This window comes from Lissotriton helveticus, chromosome 5_1 (assembly GCF_964261635.1).
Source record: "Lissotriton helveticus chromosome 5_1, aLisHel1.1, whole genome shotgun sequence".
Taxonomy (NCBI): domain Eukaryota; kingdom Metazoa; phylum Chordata; class Amphibia; order Caudata; family Salamandridae; genus Lissotriton; species Lissotriton helveticus.
The window spans coordinates 383,738,736-383,764,045 of record NC_136065.1 but is presented as its reverse complement, the minus strand read 5'-3'; the positions used below and the strand labels follow the sequence as shown (position 1 = coordinate 383,764,045).

The following is a 25,310-nucleotide window of genomic DNA, read 5'->3' as shown; positions in this document are numbered from 1 at the left end:
TGAATAGTGAATAAGGTTACAACCTCCTTCAAATATAAGGAGCAATACAATTGACAAGGGGGTTGATAAATTGTTGTTATATCTTGTAATTGTCCAAATTCGTACCATAAAATCCTGATATTGTATATTTCATTCACCTTTTCATATTAACTGGCCCAGAAAATTACATTCTTATTTTACCACATACGCAATCACCAGCGGAAAAAAGCACTACCTTAATAATATATCCAACTAGCCAGCATGTGGAACTGGTTACATCCATTAGGAACACACAATAACCTTTCATTGCATTTGCACAACCACGTCTTGTCAGCCCTATTTCCACTGCTTAGTTGTCAAGGGAGATCTTAGATGCATCCAGATGTTACTCCAAATCCAAAGGTAACCACATGTTCGGCACTTTCAACTTACCAAAAGGTACCTAAAAGGCATTCCTCGGAAACATTCCATTGGCAGATATTTGTAAGGTTGCTGCATGGTGTTCTAGCCAGACATTCACTAAACACTGTTGCGTGGCCATGCACACCAAGCAAGGGACATAGGTTGGACACACTGTCATAAACATTCTGTTCTAGACATCTATCACTTCTACTTGCAAACCACCACATTAGTGATGTGGGTACTGCTTTTCAGCGTATGCACAGCATGTGATCTACAGCAACACATGCCATCATCTTAAAATGTTTCTTACCTGTAACACTTAGGGGCCGATTCCAATTTCGGCCGGAAGAGCTCCGAACCATGTTCGGAGCCCTTCCGACCGAATCGGTCACTGCTGGTCGGATTCCTTTCCGACCGAGCCATTCTGATGGGCTCGGTCGGAAAGGAATCCAACTCGGATTTCCGGATTGCGGACAACAAGCTCGGAGAGCCTCTCCGCAATCCAGACATCCTCCAGTACTCCCCCGGTCGCCTCTGTACGACCGAGGGAGTACGATGGCAGCTTTTCAGTGCCTTTTCGTGCCGGTCTGTCTGGCACGAAAAAGCAGTCGGAAGCTGTCTCTGGGGCCCCCAGCAGGGCCCCCATGGGTGTGAGGCCGCCAGATGGCAGCCTGGGGGCACCTATGGTGCCCAACTGTTGATCTTTGCACCCGGTGGCAGGCACCTTGGGGTGCCGGCCACAGGGTGCAGGGATGAACTGCACCCCTGCTTTCTACATTGCAAGCATGCTTTCCGGTCGGAAAGCATGCTTGCATTGTAAGGTATACGAATGCGACCGAACCCTGTTCGGTCGCATCGTACTAGCAGTGCGGTAACCGATGACAGCAGGTCGGTCGGTAACAGCTCCTGCCCGATGTCGGACGGACTCAGGTCTGTCGGACATCGGAATAGGCCTCTGTTTGTAGCTTGTAGTGCTGTAGCTTGACATGTGCCCTTCCCATCTCCCGGATGAGATCATGGTATAACACAGTTGGGCAGCTTTTAAATGCAGATTCCGTTTACTGTTTGTAATTCTTTCTTTTAGCATAAAGACACTATACCACTTGCTTAAGCATAAATGCCCTCACATTTAGGGCAAAAAAGCAAACGCTGTCTGAGGTGGGCCTGTGTTCTGGTGCATGCTAGCTTTAAGAGGGAGATACCATGAGCCACCATGAAACAGAAACACTTTCTCTGGGGAAAAACAGCGTGTAATGTTCAGAACCCAACACTAGGTGGTAGAAGTGTGCACAGCATGCAAATATGCAACTCTACAAGCTGCAAACACAGTATTACAGGTAAATATTGTATTCCATATATGTAGACATATATGTGTAGTATATATAATGGGTAAATACAGTAGAGTCCAATACTGAATGGATGGGAACTCTTTACAGTGTAATACATTGAGGTGAAGGCCAAATAGTTCACAAATATCACTATTTTCTTGAAATGGCTTTATTGGACCATAGCAAATGTTGACAGTTTCCTGTTGTTTTACATTCGGTGTTAATTTTGATGCAATTTGCATGAAGATTGTTTTTTCTAATGTGAAAATATATTATTTAAATAATTAATTAACTTCTGGTTGACACTGATTGAATACAGTTCTTCAATGCTAAGAAGATCTTAGTTAATCTGTAGGAATGAGAAATCTTTGAAGCTGGTGCTCTCAAGGTACAGTTAACAAAGGACTCAGATTGCAATTCAAATGTTCATGTTTTGATTGATTTTCATGAAGATGATGCTGTTTAAACAAACTGGTAAAGAGTATTTGTGTACTTTGAGGAGGTCGTAATCTAACCCTGCTTTGGGAATGATTATAGGTGGGAAGAAAGGAAACGGAGAATGTGACTCCCATTGGCTGAAATCCATCATGGGCAGGAGGCAGCACCTTTAAATTATAAGAAATACACCAGCACGGGAAAATGTTATTTTATAATCACTGATTTTAATATCTGTACATTATGGAAAATACACAGTATGACAAAATCCTCTTGAAAAAAGTTGTTTTAAAATCTTTAGGCAATAAAGTCAGTCATATAAATATGTAGATTAGAGGGGTCAGTGGTAAAAGGGAAAACTGAAAAGTGACTTGAAAGATTTGGGATATGGCTTAATAACAAGCAGGATTTATAGTTTCATCTGTTATGATCCATTTTATGCATTTTCTCATCAAATTCATAAATGTTCCCACAGGCAAATCAGTAGGGGTAGTGACAACCACGAGAGTCAACCATGCCACTCCCAGTGCTGCCTACGCCCACTGTGTCAACCGGGATTGGTACAGTGATGCTGAGATGCCCGTCGAAGCAGTCAGCATGGGATGCAAAGACATTGCCAGGCAGCTGATGGAGAACATTCCGGACATTGAGGTATCCTAGCATAATGATCGTGTGCTAAATGTTGGGTGCTAGATGGATGATTGGAATGTCATATCTCTCTCTAACAATGAGGACTTAAGTGTGGAATACCTTCTGGTTGGAAAACCCAAACTAAAGATTATCTGTTCAGTTGAGTGGATGCACAGTTTCAGGTCCCGCATTATCCAGTTGGTGAACGCTACTGTCACACTGCTATTCTCCAAATTGTTCCTGGCAAACACATAACTTTCACCCATTGCCCCCAATTGTGGCAACTGCAGCTTTCACACAATTCCATCATTAGTGGAAACAGAAGAAGAATTTTGAAGAGACTGTGCATAGGAAATGCCAACACACCCACACCAACAGAACTACGCTCTCACATTCCCCCCACAAACGTCCATTCCTACTCCATTCCACAGGGCTCATGCCTTAGCCCAAAGAACTAATATTCATACAACTTGTCATAAAACCACTACTGTGACAGGAAGCACCCGGCTCCCAGCCTCCCGATAGCCAATCACGACTCTCCAATGCAGTGTTGTGGTTGGTCTGCGTGCCGTTGATCAGCGCTCAGCTGGGAAGGAGGGCCTGGGCATGTTTTCCACGCAGGCTCTAATGAGCCTGCATGGAGAAGATGCGAAGTAAGCATGAACGTTTGGCCAACCCGAGAGGGCTGGCCAAACAGTTATGTTGCCTTAGGAGTGGGCAAACCACTCCTCCCCTTCTCCTCTGTCGTTGGAGCAACCCCGACCCAAACACAAAGGTGAAGCAGAAGGAAACCATAAAATGATAATAATGCGAGTTATTATCATTTTATGTTTCCTCTACTTCACTGCTGTGAAGCAGTGGTGGCGATGCTCCTTCGCCTTAGCAGAAGAGCCGCCACTGAGTCTTACTCCTATCCTCCTCAGATCAAAAGCAGATGAGCCTCACTCTGGTTGCCTAATGCAGACCACTAAAGCCTAAGTGAGTGGCAAGGAATGACCATCAGTGGGGTATGGAGCATTCCTCCTCTAATTGTGACACTTCTGTCCCCTGTGAGTCAATACACCCTGAAAGATGAAGTGAAGGTTGCCTATTAATCCGCGATCTAACCCCGCCAACCTCTTCTACAGCTTTTGGGCCTGCAGGTTAATGTATCGATCAAGAAGAAAGAGTTGGTGAGGTCAGTTTTAGTGCAGACAGCCGTCAAAGGGAATGAAGTGTTAATCATTTGCTTCCCTTAGATACATTATCCCTACAACAGGTTATGAGGATTTTTTACACATTGACTCTCCAGACAGAAAGGCAGGTGTACAGGCACACACATGCATGTACTCCAGCCCTCTCTCAATCTGGCTACTACAATGTTTTACTATCCATCATGCCACTATTCCCTTCACATTCATATTGAACAATGGTAAGCTCTGTAATCACACGGAACCCGCACACACAATGCATAAGGGGAAATAGTTCTGTTCAATGATTTATTTAATACTAGCTTACCCGGCGCGCGTTGCTGCGATCTCCGAAGAAAGGAAATTCAAGGAAACTCGTCATGATAACATTCAATTTACATTGTGTCATTTTTATTGAAACTTATTCATTTTAACATGGAAAACATTTCAAAGTGTCCTTTTAATTCTATTTATTTATTTGAGTGCTTGTGGATACACGATTTTTTGTTTTTTTGTCTGGTGCGTACATCGGTATTCGAAAAATTATGAGGGCCGTGGGGGGCCGATATTTAAGAAAATGTTATGCCAGAAACCTTCCCGGGAGTATACTCAACAACTTCCCAAAGTTTCCTGGCGATCGGATGAATGGTGTTTTAATTCTATTTATTAATTCGAGTGCTTGTGGATACACGATTTTTTGTTTTTCCGTCTTGTGCGTACATCAGTATTCGAAAGATTATGAGAGTCCCGGGGGGACTATAATTTAAAAAGATTTTATGGCAGAAACCTTCGCGGGAGTGTACTCAGCAACTTCCCAAAGTTTCATGGCGATCGGATGAATGATGTTTTAATTCTATTTATTTATTGGATTGCTTAGGGATACACGATTTGTTGTTTTTCCATCTGGTGCGTACATCAGTATTCGAAAGATTATGAGGGCCCTGGGGGGCCGATATTTAAAACAATTTTATGCCAGAAACCTTCACGGGAGTGTACTCAACAGCTTCCCAAAGTTTCATGGCGATCGGATGAATGGTGTAGTAATGCATGTGCCAGAAACGTTCACGGGAGTGTACTCAACAACTTCCCAAAGTTTCATGGCGATCGGATGAATGGTGTAGAAATGCATATGCCAGAAACCTTCGCGGGAGTGTACTCAACAACTTCCCAAAGTTTCATGGCGATCGGATGAATGGTGTAAAGGTGCATAAAGGACAAACAGACAGACAGACATACATTCGTTTTTATATGTATAGATATACAAGATATGATTTACAACAAAAAGGTTTGGACTTTAAAGCGCCTTGCCTGATAATCAGTCCAACACGTATTAATTGCTCTTAATTGGGTAATTAAAAGACAGTTATTGTTTAACTCTGGGTTCAGATTTACACCACTCACATATTCTCAAGCCTTCTGTATGATGTCTCAGGAGACAAGCATTTAAACAAAAATAACTTTCACAGTAATTTCACGATGGCATTTTTGCCTTAAAAAATTCCAGTGACGTACCAAGAACAAAAAACTTTCCCAAAGACCTGGACAGACTGGAAGACCAGGAAAAAAACTTTGAAGGAAATCACAATATTTCTGATGCTGCAGCACTATTAAAAAAGTTGGAGAAAGATATTTTTGAATGTAAACAAAACGCATACAACGTAAAGCTGCTAAAAAAAATGACATTTCAAGCGTGTTTGTCTACACCAACAATGGTGATGTACACAAGAGTTGGAGATAAAATAATTTTTCAGGAACATCAAACTGCGCTTTTATTCTCAGAAAACCCTTCTGTATGTGGTTAACCACATACCATGGCAGTGATGGCAGCAGAAATATTAGCCAAGTCAAGAGTTCTGGCTTTTGGTCAAGGGAGATGTTTGGCCAGTTGCAGGGGGGGGGGGGGGGTGTAAGGTCGTCAAGGAAAGTGGATTTCTTTTTTTAAATGTTATTTTCTCTCGTCGTCGTCCGTCAACTTCGTCCCCTGCCACACTGCTTTTACCTGCACTAGCCCGGACAGTGTTTGGCAATAGGTGTGTGACACAGTGTGCGTGTTGCCTCAGCTGCTCTGGAAAGAAAATGCCAAAGTGAAACAAAATCTTGGGCTATATGGAATATAGAAGCTGGGAGTAAGATTCCTCTGCTGAACAGACTGCTGTAGCATAGGTAAGATTTACTGTTATGTTATGTTAAAAATACTTGTTGAGCGCACTTACACCAAGCCGTCTCATGGCGCTGAGAGCTGGAGGGCGACAGTGACACAATAACAGAACCTTTACTCGTATGCCTGAGAGAACAACAAGGTCTTTAGAAATGTTCTGAACTGGGCACAGGATGTTACCGACCTCAGTCCAGCAGGGAGAGAGTTCCAAAATTGAGAGGCCAGGACTGAGAATCTGAGGCCACCGTGTTTTTTACGTTTGAAAGTGGGGGTGGTAAGCAGATTCAGATGGGAGGAGCGCAGTTCAAGAGAGGGGGCGTAGCGATGGATCTTTGAGGAGATGAATGCTGGGCCGTTCCTGACAAGGGCTTTGAAGATGGTACAGCCCAGCTTGAAGGCACAGCGTTTAGCCACCAGAAGCCAGTGGAGGCTCTTCATCAAAGGGCAGACATGTTGGTGTCTGGGTTGATGGAAGATGAGCCTGGCGCTTGGTTTTGTACCAACTGCAAACGGTGACGTTGATATGCCGGGATGCCGACATAAAGTGAGTTGGCATAATCAATTTGAGAGATAACCAAGGCGACTAAGGTCAATGCCTCGGTAGTCAAAAATCTGAAGATCTTGCCGATTCAGCATAGGTGGAAGAAGCAGGCAGAGACCACCGCACTGATCTGGGGCTTCATAGACAGGTCGTGCTAATTAAAACCCCTAGGCTCTTTACAGATCCTACTGGGCGTGGAGGACTGCCTAGGAGAGGAGGACAAAAATTAGAGTTCCAATGGTAGGCAGAACCTCCAGTTAGTATCAGGGTTAAGTTTCAATTGGTTAGTGTACATTCATTCGCTGACAGAGCTCATGGTAGATTGAAAGTTGGATACTGAAGTGTTATAAGAGTCAATTTCGAACACCAGCTGGAGGTCATTAGCATAGTTGAATGTTTCAACTCTTCTTTTGCGTAAGGACCAAATCAAAGGTAACAAGTACAGGTTAAACAGGAGGGGCGCAAGGGAAGAACCCTGGGGGACCCCACAGGTCACCTTCACTTTCTTGGCCGAGAAGTTGGCAAGGCGGACTGCCTGAAATCGGTTACTGAGGAAGTAGGAGATCCACTTCAAAGCCAGACCCTGGATACCAGCATTACTGACACGATCGATCAAGAGGCCATGATCGACTGTCAAAAGCGGCTGACAGATCTAAAAATACCAGGGCCTGGGTGATGTTTTTATCAGCCCCTCTCCTGAGCTCGTCCATAACTGCTAGGATAACTGACTCCGTGGAGTGTGCTGGTCTAAATCCTGCCTGGTGAGGGTCGAGGTAATTAGAGTGCTCAATAAATGAGCTGAGACAGTTCGCTACGTGGGCCTCTAAGATTTTGCTTAGGTAGGGGAGTAGGCAGATGGGGCGGAAATTGCTCAGGACCAAGGGGTCAGACTTGGGTTTCTTCAGGTTCGGGACAATTTCAGCATTTTTAAAGGTGTCTGGGACAATGCCTTGTTTAAGAGAGTTGTACAGAAGTGAGAGGGGCCGGTCTGGACAGGTGAGGAAAGCCTCCTGTAAGATATGAGGAGGGCAGCAGTCGGTTGGGAAGCCTGATCCGACTTTTTTGAGTAAAACAAAAAACTCTTCCCTAGAAATAAGGGGGATTTGGCCCAATACGAAATAATTTTTGCATGTGATAGGGGAGGCAGTCGAAGGTGTGGGAGTAGGAATACTAGCTTTGATGGTGGCAATTTTCTCGATGAAGTAAGAGTTAAGGGAGTCAGAAAGTGATTGTTAAGGAGGCAGGTTTCGCCATCACTCTATCCGGTTGTGCATGCTCGTCGACTATAGAAAAAATATCCTTGGTCCTAGTAGCTGGGTTCATAATTTTTGAGGAGAAATAAGCTGTCTTAGTCTGGAGGATGAAGTTTTTATAGTCTTTTAGCAGGGTTACATAAGTGGCTTTTTTCTCTGAGACGTAGTCCCGTCTAGAGCTAAGCTCATCTTGCCTAAGGGCAAGTTTTTTTTGTTTCAGATCATCGGAGAACCAGCGTTGAGCATCGTGGGGGCGATTAAGTTTAGTTTTCTTAAAGGGGGCGATGCTGTCACTAGCTGATTCAAGACATAGCTTGATGCTCTTTGCCTGATTGCAGAGGGAATCCTGCTCAGTTGGCAATGTGGCCTTTAAAAGTGTGTATAGATGGCCAATGTTGGCCCGATTCCAATTGCTAGCCAGGTCATTACCCATCAGGGAGGGTTTGGTTAGGGGGGCACAGTCCATGGTGAATGTGTGGTCTGACCATGTACATGGGGAGATTAATGGTTGTGAAATTTCCAAGTTGGAAGTCCAAACTTGGTCCAGATTCTGTCCCATTATATGGGTGGCATTGTGCACATGTTGAATGCAGTTCATTCCTGACAGGAGATCAGTGAATTCAATAGAGCTGACACTCTCTTGTGCATCAGTGGGCCATTAATTAAAATCTCCTAGCGTGGGTGATGACTAGTTGGGAGATCATTTTGCCTTGTAGTTGGGGAAATGAGGGCATGTGGTAAGGAGGTTGGTAGAATAAAGCACAGATAAAGGGGGTTTGGGGCGATTCAAATTTCAAAATGAGGCTGTCAACTGAGGGTATACCTGCGATCCCTAATGAGGTAAACCTGAGTTTTTGGTGGATAATAGCTGCAACCCCTCCCCCGAGCTTGCCCATAGGCCTATTGACCTGAAGTATATAATAGCCGCTGGAAACTGCTGCGAGGATATCAGGGGCGGACTCTGTAGTGAGCCAGGTTTGGGACCAAAGAAGTATGTCGGGTTTGTCAGAGTCAATGAGATGGAAGATTTCAAGCTGATGTATCACCATAGAATGGGTGTTTAAGTAGCTAATTGCAAGAGTCCCTGCTACCTGACACTCAGAGGTGTTAGATTCAGGTAGGCCCTTATGGACGACAAAAGATTCCTGACAGGCAGGTGGACAGAGAGCTCTGGAAGGCGTCTCGGTGGGTGAGGATCCCTGCTTTGTTTGCATGAGCTCTGGTGCCAACGCTGATGGGCCAGTTGCCATGTAGGCGTATCAACTGAGGTGCTGTGTAGGTTAAAAAATGGGCATAGTGTTTAGCCCCTAGCCCCGGCTGGCCGCAGACGGGCGCAGACGGGCTTGCCTTTGGCTCCCCTGCTGCGCTCTTCTGCTGTGCGAGGAGTAAGGCATGCCATATTTATAGTGCTGTGCGAGCTGGAGCGCTAACCAAATTGCTCCGCCCCAATAGCCCCCAGGTGCCTGGTGTTAGAGATCAGAAGCGCCAGCACCCTCCACAGCAAGCGGGGAAACCCAGTGGTTGACTGGGATGCAGGCGATAAGACCCAGAAGAAAGCAAGTGAACCTAAAGGTAAGGGGCAGTGATCTCGGTGTTCGTGACACAATTTTACAAGTGATACAAAAAATGCAAATTAAAAGCAGTTTTAAAAATCAATTGAAAGCGCAAGGCTGAAATTCGGTTTAACAGCTTAGTAATCAAGCGAAGTAAAAGAAGAGTGTTATGGAAATTAAGTTTGCATTGTAAATGGTGAACCTAAAAGGCATGCACAGCAAAATATTGCATAGTAAATACTTTTGCCAAAGGGGTAGTATGTTTGTGGCATCTTTAAGATAGCTTATGAGCGCTCACATTTTTACCATGTGAAGAAAAAACTGTATGTCCAACATGTTATCATGACAGCAAAGTACCACAATGCCAGTTTGAGGGAGCAAACTTCTACCACATGGTATGGCGCTGTCAGGACCTTAGGGACCATGGGCTGCATATTTCACAAATAACTATGGCTACAGGCAAAGATCTGGTGTGTTCGGCAGGCGCATACATGCGCGGCATATACAGTCAACCTAAAGGCAAAAAAAAACACAAGCAAATTCATAGATCTAGCTTTTGTCTTAGCGAAGAGACAGATTGCCATGGGTTGGAAGAGCAGAAGGTCTCCTGACATTGTGGTGCGGATACAGGAATTACGAAAGTGAGTGAGGTTTGAGAGCACACTCCTTCTCATTGAAGTCGGAGTTGCTCCTGCCATGGGACGTGTACTTGGTTGACTCATACAACACCCATAATAGGCCCCTTCCTTCCTCAGCACTGCAGGGGGGGGGGGGGGGGGGGTGGCGGCCCCTTTATGCCCACCCTCCAGTTAGTTAATGCTCTGGCGGTGGAGTGGTGAATGTTGGGGGGTAACATGGAAGAACAGACGACTGAAACACCTGCAAATGACCAATAGCAGAAGACTTCAAACGAGGAAAAGACCTGAATGTGGAAATAAGGACTAGAATCAGTAGCATTTCAACGTTTGGTTTTGTGTTAGTTTTTTGTGTTCACTTTATTAGCTGCCCCTCTTTTGACAGTTGATTACCCTGTATTCGCCACTGATGGATGAGTGTCTGCCCTCAGATATACGGTATGAACATATTATTGTAGTAATAACAAGGAGTAGATTTGAGTACTAGCCCTTATGACAACTCAGGACAATTCAAAAGATCTTATGTTATGCATCAATGGGAACCTTCCCGAAGGGTCTGTACAAAACTTGTAAATCGCACGTGTGTTAATGTTTATGGAATCAAATACCTAGCTAATAAAAATAGATAAATCAATAAATCTGTGTGTTTTTTTTAAATGGCAGCAATGTAAAATAAGTGAGTGCACAAGGGTGATCAGGGAATTGCACTGTCTCCATAGCATTGGATCAAACACGCACTTCCTAAAAGCCATAAGCTAGCAATAAAGGGGTCATTGCGGAATGTATGACGTTACAATGCATACATTTACAATGCATGACTTTACAACTGAGTTTTTACATCGCAACATCCTTTACAACGCATTCTTTTTCATAGCATGCCATTACATTGCATTTTCAGAAACTACCTTTACAACGCATTCCATTACATCGAATCATACCTTGACAACGCATACCATTACAATGCATACCATAACATTGCATTTAAGGTAAGTGTTTGATAGTATAGGGGTAATAATTACTATTTTAACTCCAGGGAGTTCAACAGTGGGGTAAGTGTTGGATGTAGGGGTAAAACTTACTATTCTAACTCCAGTGAGTGCAACAGTAGGATAAGTGTCAGATAGTGTAAGGGTACCATGCGTTGTAATGGTATGCGTTATAATGACTTGTGATGTAATGCCTGCGTTGTGGTGACATGCATTGTAATGGTATGTGATGTAAAGGATGTTGCGATGTAATTACATGATATGTAAAGGTAGTGGGATGTAATGAATGCGTTGTAAAGGTTGTTTCCCGCAGCCTGACAAAATTACTTCTTTTTCATGCCCCCTCACCAAACCCTAGTGGGAATACGCAGGATAAAGTAAACACTCACAAAATGCCTTAACCGTGACGGACAGCCCACCCAATCAATGGCAAATCATGAAAACCACATGAAAGTTAATGGCTTAATGTCTCTAGCCCATAACCCATTCTCTCTGTACTTCATCTTCTTGTATTTGAGAATAATTGGCGTCTCCAGACAAACAAATCTGTGTGCATCAAAAAGCAACACAAATAGCAGACCTTATCTCTAACCCATGCGTTGGAAGCCATGAATTTGTTGTACAGTATGTACTCAAATAAATTCTCCCTTAATGGAATTCTCCGCCTTTTACTGGACCCCCTCACGGGCACTGTGCTATGAAGCTGATGACAGCAGGAGAAATTGTATAACTCCTCTTTAATGAAGCGTCCACTACAGAGCTGTACAGCCAGTACAGCCTCTCTCCTCAGTAACTCCGCTCCACTCCCAGCTCGTTATCAAGGGCACCCTACATTCCACCCTCCATTCCAAACAATGCCCACAAGGCAATGGCGGCTTCTCCGCTAAGGCGGAGGAGCGTCGCCCCTCTGCTTTTTTGCAGTGAAACACAGAGAAAACAAAATGATAATAACTGAAACACGGCGCTCAGACCAATCACAACGTTCTGATTGGCTGACTGGGAGCCTGGGTGTGCTTTCTGTGGCTGGTCGAGGGAAGGACAATGGAGGAAAGACGCTGAAAAAAAGTATTGAAGAGATATGTTTTTTTATACAGCCGCTTTCCTCATGTCCTTCCCCCTCCCGCATCTTCCCTCCTACCTCCCACATCCTCCCCCACCTCCTTACCTCCTATCCGTGCTGGCCGCTACTGCCACACGGATCCATAAAACACATCACCCTTAAAGGGACAAGGGCATAGGTAGGCCACACCTCACAGCTACCTCATTTCTATCTCTTACCCTTTACTACTGTACTTTTTTCAATTACCACCTCCTTCTCTCTCCCGACACTGCCTTTGCCTTGCACCTCCTGCTCTCACTTTTCTGTCCATTAACTTATGCAGTATTGATTCATATGCCAAGATACTAGCCACGGCGATTGCCAGGGCTGGACTGGTCATAGCGGGCACCGGGCAATCCACCGGTGCGCCGCATGGGTGGGGGCCGTTTTTGTTACAGGGCCGTTTTTGCAGCGCAATCGCCCAAAAACCTGCCATGGCAAAGAGCTCGGCGGCACCTCCAACCCCTCCCCCCCCCCCGAGTGGGGAGGGGGGGCGAGCACTTTGCCAGGGCCGGTTATGGTTCCCAGTCTGGCCCTGGTGATCACCCAACACCCAGTTGAGAGACACAAAATGATGGGCACCCCCGCAGAATGTGATGAATGGGCCTTGAGTCTCCCTAATTTCACAGATATTCACTTACTTCGAACTGAGCAAGGGGAATCTCAAAGGGTTGGGGGGATCTAATGGTTTGGGAGCCTCCCCTGCGCAGCAGGGACTACAGAGGCCTCCATTTTTCCCCTGCAGATGCCACAATATAGAGACACAGTTCAAGTCTTGGGCTTTTGTGTGCATGCCTAATGCATTCTGGGTGCAGTAGCCGAGCCATGAATTCCTTTAATTGAACACATTATTGTATCAGACCTAATAACGATGATGTATAGGTGAACATTTCCTTACATGAAAGAGTCTGTGATGACATGTAATGGGGTGGTCACTCTAGTACCAGCATTTCGCGTAAAATAATTGCATTCACAAGACTTTTTCTTCATTCTCTCTCGTCTGACCACCACTTGTCTTTTATCTAGCCTTTCTGGTTTACAAGCAAGCAGCCCCTTAATACTTAACATTCAACTGTTCCAGAAAAGCCCACTGCTTTTACCTACAATCCAGAGAAAAATAACTTTGACCTTTTTTTAAGTTTTAAGGTCTCCGGAAGAAGATAATTAGACATTTGTGGTGAGCAGCAGTTCTCTGCAGCCAGGCTCATTGCTCTCTGCCCTTCAGTGGAGTAACTCTGAATGCTGCTGTGTCCCCTCATAGTGCCAGTAGGGGGCGTGATTGTCTTATCAATTATTTCTCATAGTGATGGCCTTTGATGGCTTTTCATCTACCTAAGTGCTTTCATTGGATGGCCTGAGACAGGACGTATGGTAGCAAGATGACGGCTAACTTGAAAAGAACATATTTACTCCCTGGATCTTCATAGAGCTTGGAAAGTGCCCCCAGAACAGTTGACAGGGGATAGCGATGAAAATTTCTAACTTACAGGAATTGCCCTTTTGTCACTCCATCTGGTCCATATAGATGCAAATGCTGCTCTTGACACCATGTATTAACTGTCCCCTTTCCTTCCATAGCGCCTCTCAATTGAACACAGGTTTATTACTGCCACAAAATCACAATACTGTTCTGGCAAAATTATTGTGTTTATTAAAAACGGGCACCGTAGTCCATTTGGTTACAGGCGACCACTGCGTGACTTTGTAAAACTGAATCTCCTGCATTTTTTTCTGACCAGCTTTAGGTCTATGTGAGGCCACTGGCGACATTCAGGCATTCAACAGGGGATGTTTGGTGACAGGCCCCAGTTCTGGTGACAGTAGTACACATAATGACTTCTGCGGGTACAGACAGTTTACTAAAAGATTATTTTTTACAATGAGTGCGTTAATGTCCTTTACAGGTCTCGCCTACCATACAGCTTTTGTGGAGGCAAACATCTCTTGTGGACCCTACCAAAAACTGATAGTGGGCTTAGAGTCCCCCTACTCCTTATCATGTGTTTGCTTCATAGTTACTTATATGATTGCTTCTTACTCGATTGCTTTACTTTCTCTTCTTGTGTTTGCCCCCCCCCCCAGCAAAGCCTGTTGACCACCTTTAAAGTGGCAGATTTGTATTCTTCGTGAAGGGAACTACTTTTTTTTTTATTGCAGCTCCCTCTTGAGAGCATAGCTGCCAAATTTCAATTTGCTTACGTGTGACATTCCCATACTTTCAATGTGCTTTTGTGTTGCACTTCAATGTTTGTGTTACACTTTGTGACACCTCATTGCTGTACAAAAAAACTTACATTTTTTCCGTTTACTACTGTAGTAGTCTAAAAACAGCCTAAAACTGCTGCAACTCGCATAACATGCTTGTTTTAGGTCGCTGACCCCCCACTAATTTCTAACACGCGTGTTCTGTAATTGTTCGTGCCAGTAGAATAAACGATATGCAAGTTATGTGAAGAGAATATTTACTAGAGTCACTCGTACCCCAGGTTTGGAAGTCATCTCAGAACACATTTAACTTACACTAAGCTAAAGTATGTGTTGATAATGAGATAAATAGACCTAAAAGTATAAAATGCAAAGAAACCCCTGGCAGGGATGCAGTGACAAAATGATGCTTGAGAGCAGATTGCGTTGTGCTGTTATAAGGGCAGAAGCATCACACAAATAATGTAGCTGCTTGGCAGACATGCCACGGAAAACATTGTGAGTCAAGTAAAAACTGCAGAAAGCCTTTTAAAGCCAGCCAAGAAAGCAGAAGTTGAAATATAGACCCACATGAATGTCAAAAGCGTGTTGAATTCATTTAGACTGACATGTGGCCAGGATGTTTTATTGGCAAAGCAGAGCATCAGTTAGTTTCTGAGCCATCTTCTATTGCTAACATATGAAGATACTGGCAATTGGGCCCAACCTTTGTCGGCTATTTGTTTCTTGCTTTGGCGCTCCTCGGAATACGCATCCCACATAGCACTGGTGCTGGGAGAGAAGTCCATGTGCACTGCTGTGGCTTCTGTGTAAAACTCAGCTCAGCTGAACTCTTACGCTATGGGCTCTCCAGACATCCAAGCTTGTTGCCTAGAGGAGCTCCTTCCTTGGAAGCCACTTGGGTCTCAAGTGAAGCATGAATGGAACCGAAGTTCACACAAATGCCAGACTGTATTGATACCCAGGAGCCTGACAGAAAGTGCTCTGCAGTGGGTTTCTCAGCTTTTTGTAGAGGATGCTTATGAACATATAAACAGCAATCCAGCTCAAGAAAATGTAGAATTGGGTGCAAGTGGCAAACAGATAATTAACCTGCAGTCCTTCAGAAGATATGTACAGCCGGGTCACATCACTGTAGCCCTGTGCCATTATGAAAGAAAGAGACAGTGAAAATAAATGCCCGGTAAGTACTAACTGACCTCTCTGCCCCTTTACAGCTAGAGAGTGTAAATACAAATAAGTTCTAACGCTGAGAGGAAATACCATCTCTCAGCTGAGCTGTTCAGCCGATTTGAATGATAAATGCTCGACTCTGCAGGGAGCCGAATATTTAATGAAAATGTGTTCCTGTATCACAAGATGTGGTAAACTTGGCAGCGCTGTGAGAGTTAATGCGTCTGCTTTATCTCTCTGGTGCTTTGTTCCTCTCTTCTCAAATCCTGCTCCTCTGCACCTTCTTTTCATTCTTATCTCCTCCAATCTCATGGTGTTCTCGTTTTTTAGGTCGAGCCTGGGCAGCGCATGCGCTGCTCTGCGAGGCATGCTGTAGTCCGGTATGGACTTGAAGTTCCACCCACTCTCCGCCCAGATTTTTCATTGGCTTGTGTCATTGTCCACTATAAACTGTGGTTTTTAATTGGTCAATAGGCTTAGTAGCCCTCCTCAGTAATGCCTTGTCTTATTTTGTACCCTCCCACGGAGACACACCCTGTTACGTGTGTTGTTACTTGGTAGGCTTTAATTACAGCCTCTGAGCATTATTTTCTCAAATAGATTTGTCGTGCCTGGTGTTGAAGGCAGGACACGCTCTCTCCAAAGGCTTTTAAAAAAAAATCTTTATAGCATGGGTGCACAACGCATTTACAATGCAATAGACCTCGCATTTGCAAGAGTTTATGCTATTGGCATTGTAAATGACAATGTCTTTTATTTATCTGTTTTAAAAACAACACATGAATAAAATGCAATGTCATTTACAATGCCAATAGGTCCAACTCTCATAAATACGAGAACTATTGCATTGCAAATTCTTGTTTCCCATTGAGGTGGGGCCCCTGTAGCTGCCATTTGATGCAGCTCCTCTTAGCGAAAAGTGGATAAAACAGAAAGTTCAGAAATTGCAATTTCACATGGCTTATCATTTTCATAGCTTATTTTTGATATTTTGCATTTACTTTATTTACTTCCTTTCATTTTCCCGCCTCGCCCCTGTCAGGTATATTCACAATGACAGGTATGGCCACTGGCAATATGTGAATCTGTAGATGTGTCGTTTTGCGCCTAATTGTGCAATTATTGTAATTGCCACATTAGTCCACCATCTACTGCATAATATGCAGATTTCAACCAAAAATAGCTCTAACAAATAGAAAGTTATTCAAATAAATACCATATGTGGTGCTGTTTTGTGGCAGACACTTTGCAAAGGTAAACTGGTCACCGTCTAATTGCTGATTACTGCATTCAAATGCTACATTGGTACCGCTTGCTAAATCTGCAAAATAATACAGTCATAGAATCGGCCACGTAATGCTGCATGATTTCCCTTCTGCTAATGCATAATTTGGTTGAACATTGCCTCGTTATACCAGTAGCCATGATCCTGTGTTCAGAACGAGGCTATCCTTTGAAGGAGGAGAGTTTAAAAATGAACAAAATAGGACATCTTGCTATCCGAGACAGTACACAGCAGAGTTTGACAAATTATACTCGGATTATGGAGACCTAACTGGTTTAGATAACATAGGGGTTGCATCAATCTTACAGACTACAGTCCTACATTGTTGTACTGACTGTCACTTGAATAGCAGCCTAAAATATGTATTTAGCAACGCGAATATTTTGTTTTCAAACAAAATTTCGAAAGTTTACGTAAATGCATGCATTTATGAGAATTAAGGAATTACATTATTTGGGTGGCGGGGGTGGGGGTAGGGGATCTCCACACAACATGTGCCCACCTTATCCTAGACATTATTACTATTATGTCAGCCAGCCGAATCTATTTTGGGCACCATCCGTTTGCAGATGCCCTCAATATGTCAAGGATTATCACAGTTATGCCAGGGCTGCACTTTTAAAAGGGTAGGCAGTGGTATCATGATCCCCTGGATTGCTCCAATATGCTAGGAATAGCGACCATTATGTCAGGGCCAGTATTTTGCCTGGTTTGTGCAATATCGTGCCACGCATGTCCAGAATATGCCAAGCATTACCACCAACATGACAGGGCCAACCTTTTATCATAGCTTTGCTCCATACTTAAACCTTAAGCTAACAGTACAAATGCACTTTATATTGAGCACTGCTGTGATAACAGTATTGCCGACAATTTTTATGATACCTTCTATTTTAGCTTGTTTTATATGATATGAAATTGTCTTTTAAACAATTTAAATGCTGGATAATTTACTTAATCTCATTTTAGGATATTGTTATGGTTTTTATTAACTCAAACAATAAAGTATAGATTTGAATTTGAATTTGCTCCATAAATCTCTTGATGCTCACAATACGCCAAGGTTACAACCATTATGTCAGAGCCAGTATTTTTCCAAGGTTGTTAACACCACACAGGGCCGGCTTTAACACTGGTGGTGCCGTGTGCGACAAGGTTTGTTGGCACCCACCACAGACTCCCTCACCCTTTAACAGTGCCCTCTCATGTCTCCATAACAACTCTCTTTCAGATGTACTTAATTAATTATATAGCACATCCTGGGGTGTCAGATCCATTTACATCACACACACATTACACAGACAATCCATCATATGTGTGTAAGTCAGTGTATAGGAAAAGTTACATAAGCCGGAAGACTACAAGGTGAGTCACATGTCATCCATACTGTCAGACAGTATAGTTCAAGAGTGCTTGGTCTGGAGAAGCACAGACTCAGAATGGTTGGGGGTTATGTTTAATAATGAGGATTTCTTTTTTTACCGAAGTGAACCCTTTTGAAACATAAGAATAATGAAAGACAGAGGAAAAAATCATACTGCTCTAATCTAAACCTTGCAGTTTGCTTGCAGCTCTTTGATGACAGTTATTAGCTCACTGTTCTATGTTAGGATTTTATGAAAAAAGAACACACCCAGGCAAAAAACAGCTATACTGGCACAACCTAGTTGGTGGCATGCTTCATCATCGGGCCCACCCAGTGACACCCGGGACACGCTAGGTGTCACTGGGTGGGCCCGATGATGAAGCATGCCACCAACTAGGTTGGTGGGTGAGGGCTTCATGAGCACACCTACCAGGTGCCACTAACCCGTGACAAAGCATACTTGAGTCCTTGAACTAAAAATTAATTTAATTTTTGTTATCTTTACCTATTTCGAGCTAGTCTCTTTTTGATTAACTACAGTTCAAGTAACAACAAAATAGTAAAAAATAATCAGGCACAAAATTAGCATTTAGGGATTTAATTGAATAAAATTGATAAAAGAGGTCATGAGGATAATCAACGACATAGAAACAAGTAAAAAATAACAATAAAAGATTTTTTTCATTAGAAAATCAGTGGATGTAAATTGTTATGTATACAGATATTCCCAATGATCTGAAGGGGAGATGGTTTTCGTCTACGCGTTTCAACACATGAGAAGTGTCTTCCTCAGGACGCTACCATCTTGTAGCTAAAAATAGATAAAACATATTTGAAAAAGCTGTTTGTGTTTATGCTAACAGTGTGCACTTGATCAATATATCAGCTAAGACTATGACTTGAACATATTTGCCAGAAAAATGATATCACATGATGTACCGCTTCTTGACAATTGATTATACAGAACTGATTATAAGATATAGTACAGGAACACACATCAATATCATCTGGTTGTACACACCAATATCATCTAGTTGTACAAGAAAAGATCATTATTTCTAAAAGACAAAAAAGAATTTACAGGGATCGAGAAAAAAAGTAGACCAGAAATAAGAAATTAGTTATGTAGCAAAGATACCTAGTTAAGCCCAAACCGACAGAGAATATGTTTTTATTTTATTTTATTGAATGGAGAAGTCTCCTATGTCCTGCCTATTTAAAAGTGTGACAATTATTAAGACATCTAAGTTTCCTATTAAATAGATCTAATAGAGGTTAACTTTACTTGTACCATGAAAATGGCTGGTTAGACTCACACTGAAAGATAATGACATATTTATTTTATTAAATTGGAGGTTATTTTTCCTACTTATTTTGTAGTGATCTAACTGTTTGGCGATAGCACCATGAAAAGACTCCTCTTTTAAAATAAATATGGTTGGGGTTGGCTATGCTATGCAAAGAATGGAAAAGAAAATAAAGAATACTTACCATACATAAGCGTTTTTGAATGTTGGAAGAAAAACCATGTAGAGATAGATCCAATCGGAGTCTTTGCATCAGGTCTTTTTATCTATATGAGCCCGCAATGGAGAGTCAAAAAGCGACGGGTCAGCTATTAATCTTATATTGTAGTGAAAAATACTGCCTATCTAATTCTGCAAAGGGCCATGTGTATATAAAACCATGAGCTGAAGGATAACCGACGGGATGCTTGATCTTTTACATGCAGTTATTGAATACACCTCTACTTACAGTGAATAATTGTGAAAGCGTGATTAATTAAAAAAAGGATATACCTGTAAGGTAGCTGATATCACTTTGTAGATCAAATAATCATGACAGCATAGGTCGCACTAGATAGAGTTAAAAGCTGGCGAGAGCTCAACAACTGAAAAAAGTCAAAATGTATGTAATTTATAATGTATTCAAATACTGAATGCATTCTCTTTGTGATGATGCGAAACTAGAATACAGGACAGGTTTCATATTAATCTACCTTAGTTGGAGAGGTCTTGCATCCCCAAACGGCAGGCGCTGCACTGTGCAGATGAATAAGGCCAGGTAATCGCTATTAGTAAGCTAAGCAGTGGCTTCAAGAATCTTCAGATGCTAAAATCAAATACAAATCGGTTGTTGGTATTTTTATATTTGTTGGGGCTATGCAACATATATGCATGTGGCAGTGGATATGCAACAAACGTGCCACAAGTATAGAGGGGAAGAAAGATGTGTTCCTTATTTACCTGACGTAGCATATATAGTGGCTCATATATTGATGGAGGATTGAGCTGATGAAGACGTGAAAACACAGGTTTAAATAGCTGAACGGTTCCATATATAGAGAAGGGAAAAAAACACAAAAAGATGCTTTTTAAATGAAGCTCAGAGTAATATGTCAGAACTCACAGTATTAAAGGCACATTGGGAGTGCTGTATGCTTATTACCTGTCAGATGCTTAGCGTAATAATTATCCCAACGCAGTGGCGTCTGTAGCCTCGTGAAAAGCGGCGTGTCTTAAATGGCACATGGAGAAGGTGAGCTGATAGAAGCGTTAAAATGTAAACCGTATACCTAAACGATACAGAGGAAGCAAAGAAAGAAACGAAACAATGTTTTATTTAAGAAAAGCTCTAAGTAGTGTTACACGACTCTTCATCTTAGGGGCGCACTCGGAGAAATGTTCGTTGGTTACCTGATGGAAAGCTGGGCGTGCCATCAGGTAACCAACGAACATTTCTTCTCTCGTTTAAGTATCCAGTTTACATTATATATATATATATATATATATTTGTATGTATGTATATATAAATCTATATATATATATGACATACACCTTCCTCCAAAGAGCAAGCAGAGGCCAGAGGGAGAATCCTTTGGTGAAGCTTTTAATACTCAGGTGCACAAAATAACAGTGGCGGCAAATGCATTTCGGCGATTTTCGTGCCTTCATCAGTGCCCTTCACTGTGTGGAGCCAGTCGAAATAGTCCAATAGTCCTGCCCCTCTCTTTTAAATGTCACTGAGGCTAACACACTCCTCCCATCGGTAAATACCGCTCACTTGTTGGTAGTTTTAGGATAAGTGCCGAACTCCAACTCCCAGCATGCATCATGGTCATGCACCTGGGTTGGCGATATGGAGGAAGATCTTCAAAGTGTTGATTACAGGTGTTGGCACGGTGCAGGTATGGCGAAAGGACCCCCGCAACAGCATCAGAGTTTCCAAGTATCACCTCGGGTCCCTCGTTCCGCCGCTGCCATCCTCCAAGGTAAGTAAATAAACGGGGGCAGCTGAGTAGCCACACAACGCCCAGTTGAAGCAAAATGCCTCGCTCCGTTTGGAACAGTTCCTTAAATGATGGCGGACACCGGGCTATTCGATCCCTCGAACACAAACAAGCACTGCAGGCAGTGCGGTTGCCAGCTGAGTCCGGGTCACTTGCTGCGGCAGGGCCATCTGTATAGCGCCGCAGGCTGGCGCTAGAATTATGACATACACCTTCCTCCAAAGAGCAAGCAGAGGCCAGAGGGAGAATCCTTTGGTGAAGCTTTTAATACTCAGGTGCACAAAATAACAGTGGCGGCAAATGCATTTCGGCGATTTTCGTGCCTTCATAAGTGCCCTTCACTGTGTGGAGCCAGTCGAAATAGTCCAATAGTCCTGCCCCTCTCTTTTAAATGTCACTGAGGCTAACACACTCCTCCCATCGGTAAATACCGCTCACCTGTTGGTAGTTTTAGGATAAGTGCCGAACTCCAACTCCCAGCATGCATCATGGTCATGCACCTGGGTTGGCGATATGGAGGAAGATCTTCAAAGTGTTGATTACAGGTGTTGGCACGGTGCAGGTATGGCGAAAGGACCCCCGCAACAGCATCAGAGTTTCCAAGTATCACCTCGGGTGTATATATACACACACACACACACACACACACACACACATACATACACACAACAGCAGCATTCTAAGTGTTTTTTTTAATACATACTTTCTGTTGGCTTCCTCGTTTCTCCTGCAGACTCGATTCATCTGCTCACCAATTTCCAGTTGCATTTATCGCAATGTGGCAGGCTGTGGATAACACTGTGTTTGGTAGGCGCAATTCTGCCTTGCCTGGCTGTCGCATATAACCTTCTGTTGGGCTTGAGGCCCCGTGACATACTGTGGAAAAACAGCCCAAATTACAACCGATGCCCAGGCTGCTAGCATAAGACGACTCTTAGTTCCCATCTTGAACAGTTACCAAATAAAGAGACGGGCGCTGGAAGCGGGAGTGCAAGAACAGGTTTTTATTTCTCATGAGGAGAGCCTGTCATTTCGGACACACGCACAATGTCTTCAAGAGGTGCTCTAACAAGTTTCTCTGAGGCTCCGTCTTTTATACACAGGTTTATGATGCACAAACATTCCTTATTGCAATAAAGAAACTTTGAAGTACGAAAAGGCATGTTTGGAATCCCAGCTTCAGGCCTATTCCCACACCAGTCGCTCGGATGTCGTTTCCCCTCCCAAATGTAACATGTGATTGTAATCTTGCAGCCGGACATTCCAACAGGACACGAGGGCAAGAGGGGGGGGTGGTCAGATCTAAGGTTGGGCAGGCGATAAGATCGGGCACTTCGGTTGGTGTATCACGTTTTGCTATGCGGGGCCAGGAGGAGTACATCCATGAGGCTTTGTTTTATGACTTGGGACCGGGTCGAGAGGCCAGGTGTAGCCGGGGGGGGTCATCAGAAGAGGGGAAGGGTGTTCCTGGGAGGAATGCAGGGGGTGTCGGTCAAGCAGGGGTGTCACTTTTAGAGCAGGGTCGCGCAGAGGGAGAGAGTTTTATGGCCTATGCATGGTAGAGCGGGGGGGGGTGTTCAACGGGGGGGGCGTGCTGGGGATTTAACAAAACGGGCAGAGAGGCCTTGGTACCTAAAAATGGCTGTCGTGTACGTGCGTGCATGGGCCTATGCTGGCGGGATGATGCGGTAAATGCTTTGCGGTATTCGTTCTGCTTACAGCGAGGGGTATGGTGAACACAAATGAACGCCGCTTATGTACATACACATTGTCATTTTCCACAATACAGTGCTCTGTTACAGATCTATAGGTTGCAGAATCAGGCCTCTTTTCTCTAACAGAGTACTATGTTAGTTCTGGACACCATACAAATCTGACATGCCAAATGTGCTGGTCATTGACCACCAGCCCATGACACTTGTTACTTCAAGGTCTAGAGCTGTAAAGCAGAAGCAATGCATTACTGAGTAATGTATCAATAGACACCAGAGCATCAATAAATGTAGTAGTCAAAAAGCAGCATACTCTTTGCTCTGGTCCTGGCGGAATCTCCATTACAGAAGAGTAACATTTTTAGCCTTTGGTGAAAATAAATAACCCAAGCAAGTTTGAGTGTGGTGTCTGCATCTCAATATACATCTTCTTTGTAACTGCAGAAGGAACCAAAACACTTAACAGTGTTGTTGCAAAACCCACCCAGCTGGTCTGCTGTGCATACTATTAAACATTACGCCTCACAGACAAGTAAATCTCCATATCAATGAAGCTGTACACCAAATAGCATTTCACAGCGCCACATTGGTGTGGTGGTAGCACCAGCTACCTCCTGGTTCAGGTTTACTCTGATCAGGTCCATTTTTAGGTCTTGCCTAGGCAGCGCCTGCGCTGTCTCTTATAGACATGTTTATTCAGAATATGAGCTTTAAGCTTCAAGCTCTGCCCAGCACTTCTGGTTGGTTGGTTGGCCTGCCTTTTGGAAATTCCTTTACTGTGGATGCTGAATAATGCCCATCAGTCCCACCTTGTGTGCTTGGTTCCCTCCCAAAGGGACATCACCGGCTGTTCCTTTTGGTTGGCCATCTCTGGCCATCAGTTGTCTCCTTGCTCGCAGACATGCCTCCTTCCTCCCATTATTGCTTCCGTCCTTCCTGGTTTTCGCTGCACAACTTTTTTTTCTATTTATTGATTTTTGTGGCAATGGCGGCATGCCACGCTATAGCTTTAAACATCTAAAGGGTGGTGTGCTGCCATTGCTACAAAAATCAATAAATAGGAATACAAAGGCGGGCGTACACCTCATTTCTTTTCCATTTATTTACTTTTATAGCAATCGTAGCATACCACACTTAACTGCTACACATATTAAGCTAAAGCGCGGCGTGCCGCGATTGCTACAATAGTATATTAGAATAGAATAAGAATATGGCGGCTGCGATTTTTTTTCTTTCTGTTTGTTGACTTTGGTAGCAATGGTGGCACGCCGCGCTTTAGCTTTAAACATCTAAATGTAAAGTGTGGAGTGAAGCCATCGCTACAAAAGTCAATAAATAACAAAATAAAGGCAGCCGGACACCACATTTCTTTTCCATTTGCAAAACCAATAGCTCTCCGTTTAATTAATGCGAGACCTATTGCATTGCAAATGCTTGTTATCTTTACAACTCAATTGTGGAACAATCTCCATCTTTCTCTATAATCAAATTTCTCCCACATTGATTTAATTGACAAAAAAAACTAAAACTCCTGTTATTTGCTATGTAACTTTAGTCAGAAGAGATTTGCCCTGCACCTTCCTATTTCTCAGTGCTAAGAGACGTCTGGGTGAAAGAGTGCTATATAACACATGCATGTCTGTGTTTCAGTCTATGTCTCCTTGACCTGAGTGGGAGCAGCGGCGGTGGGTGAGATTTTAAAGTGGTGGGGCGCAAACTAATTAGCATACAGCACCGTAGCGAGCGAGCGCAGCGAGCGAGCCTGAACCCCAAAAGGGGGGTTTGGGGGGATTACCCCCCCCAAGAAATTTTTTAAAAAAAAGAAGAAAAACGGTGCATTTTCAAGCAAATTTGAGAAAGCAGGAAGGTTAATAAACCATTAATAGATGGCATAACATAGGTAGCTGCTTATTCAGTATTACCACAGAGCTTCATACATTCTGTCCTATTATGCTCAGGTGCTGAATTCAGACTATTACGGCTAAAGCTTCTGACTTTAGCGCTGGGGAACAGGGTTCGAGCCTAGGTGTGGCCTCACCGTTCTGGAATTTTGGGCAAATCATTTAATCTACATCGCCTACCAAAATAATGAATGTGTCCTTGTGTAAGGTC

At 43.4% G+C, this 25,310-nt stretch overlaps 1 protein-coding gene and 1 long non-coding RNA gene across 5 annotated transcripts in view; one reads left to right on the top strand and one right to left on the bottom strand.

Moving 5' to 3' along the window:
• Positions 1 to 25,310, top strand: part of LOC144754586 (alkaline phosphatase, tissue-nonspecific isozyme-like) — a 323,201-nt gene that overhangs the window by 226,800 nt on the left and 71,091 nt on the right. For all 3 annotated transcript variants that reach the window (XM_078642556.1, XM_078642554.1, XM_078642555.1), the window contains exon 6: positions 2,620 to 2,795. In XM_078642556.1, the coding sequence (XP_078498682.1) occupies positions 2,620 to 2,795 (176 nt within the window). The remainder of the gene's footprint in view (positions 1 to 2,619; positions 2,796 to 25,310) is intronic.
• Positions 18,796 to 22,182, bottom strand: LOC144753173 (uncharacterized). 2 transcript variants are annotated; one of them, XR_013594232.1, is made up of 5 exons: positions 20,646 to 22,182; positions 20,444 to 20,521; positions 20,197 to 20,309; positions 19,997 to 20,088; positions 18,796 to 19,770 (listed from the first exon to the last, which is right to left on the bottom strand). It is a non-coding gene; the product is annotated as an uncharacterized LOC144753173 (long non-coding RNA). The 2 variants fall into 2 exon arrangements; XR_013594231.1 differs by having other exon boundaries at positions 20,444 to 22,182.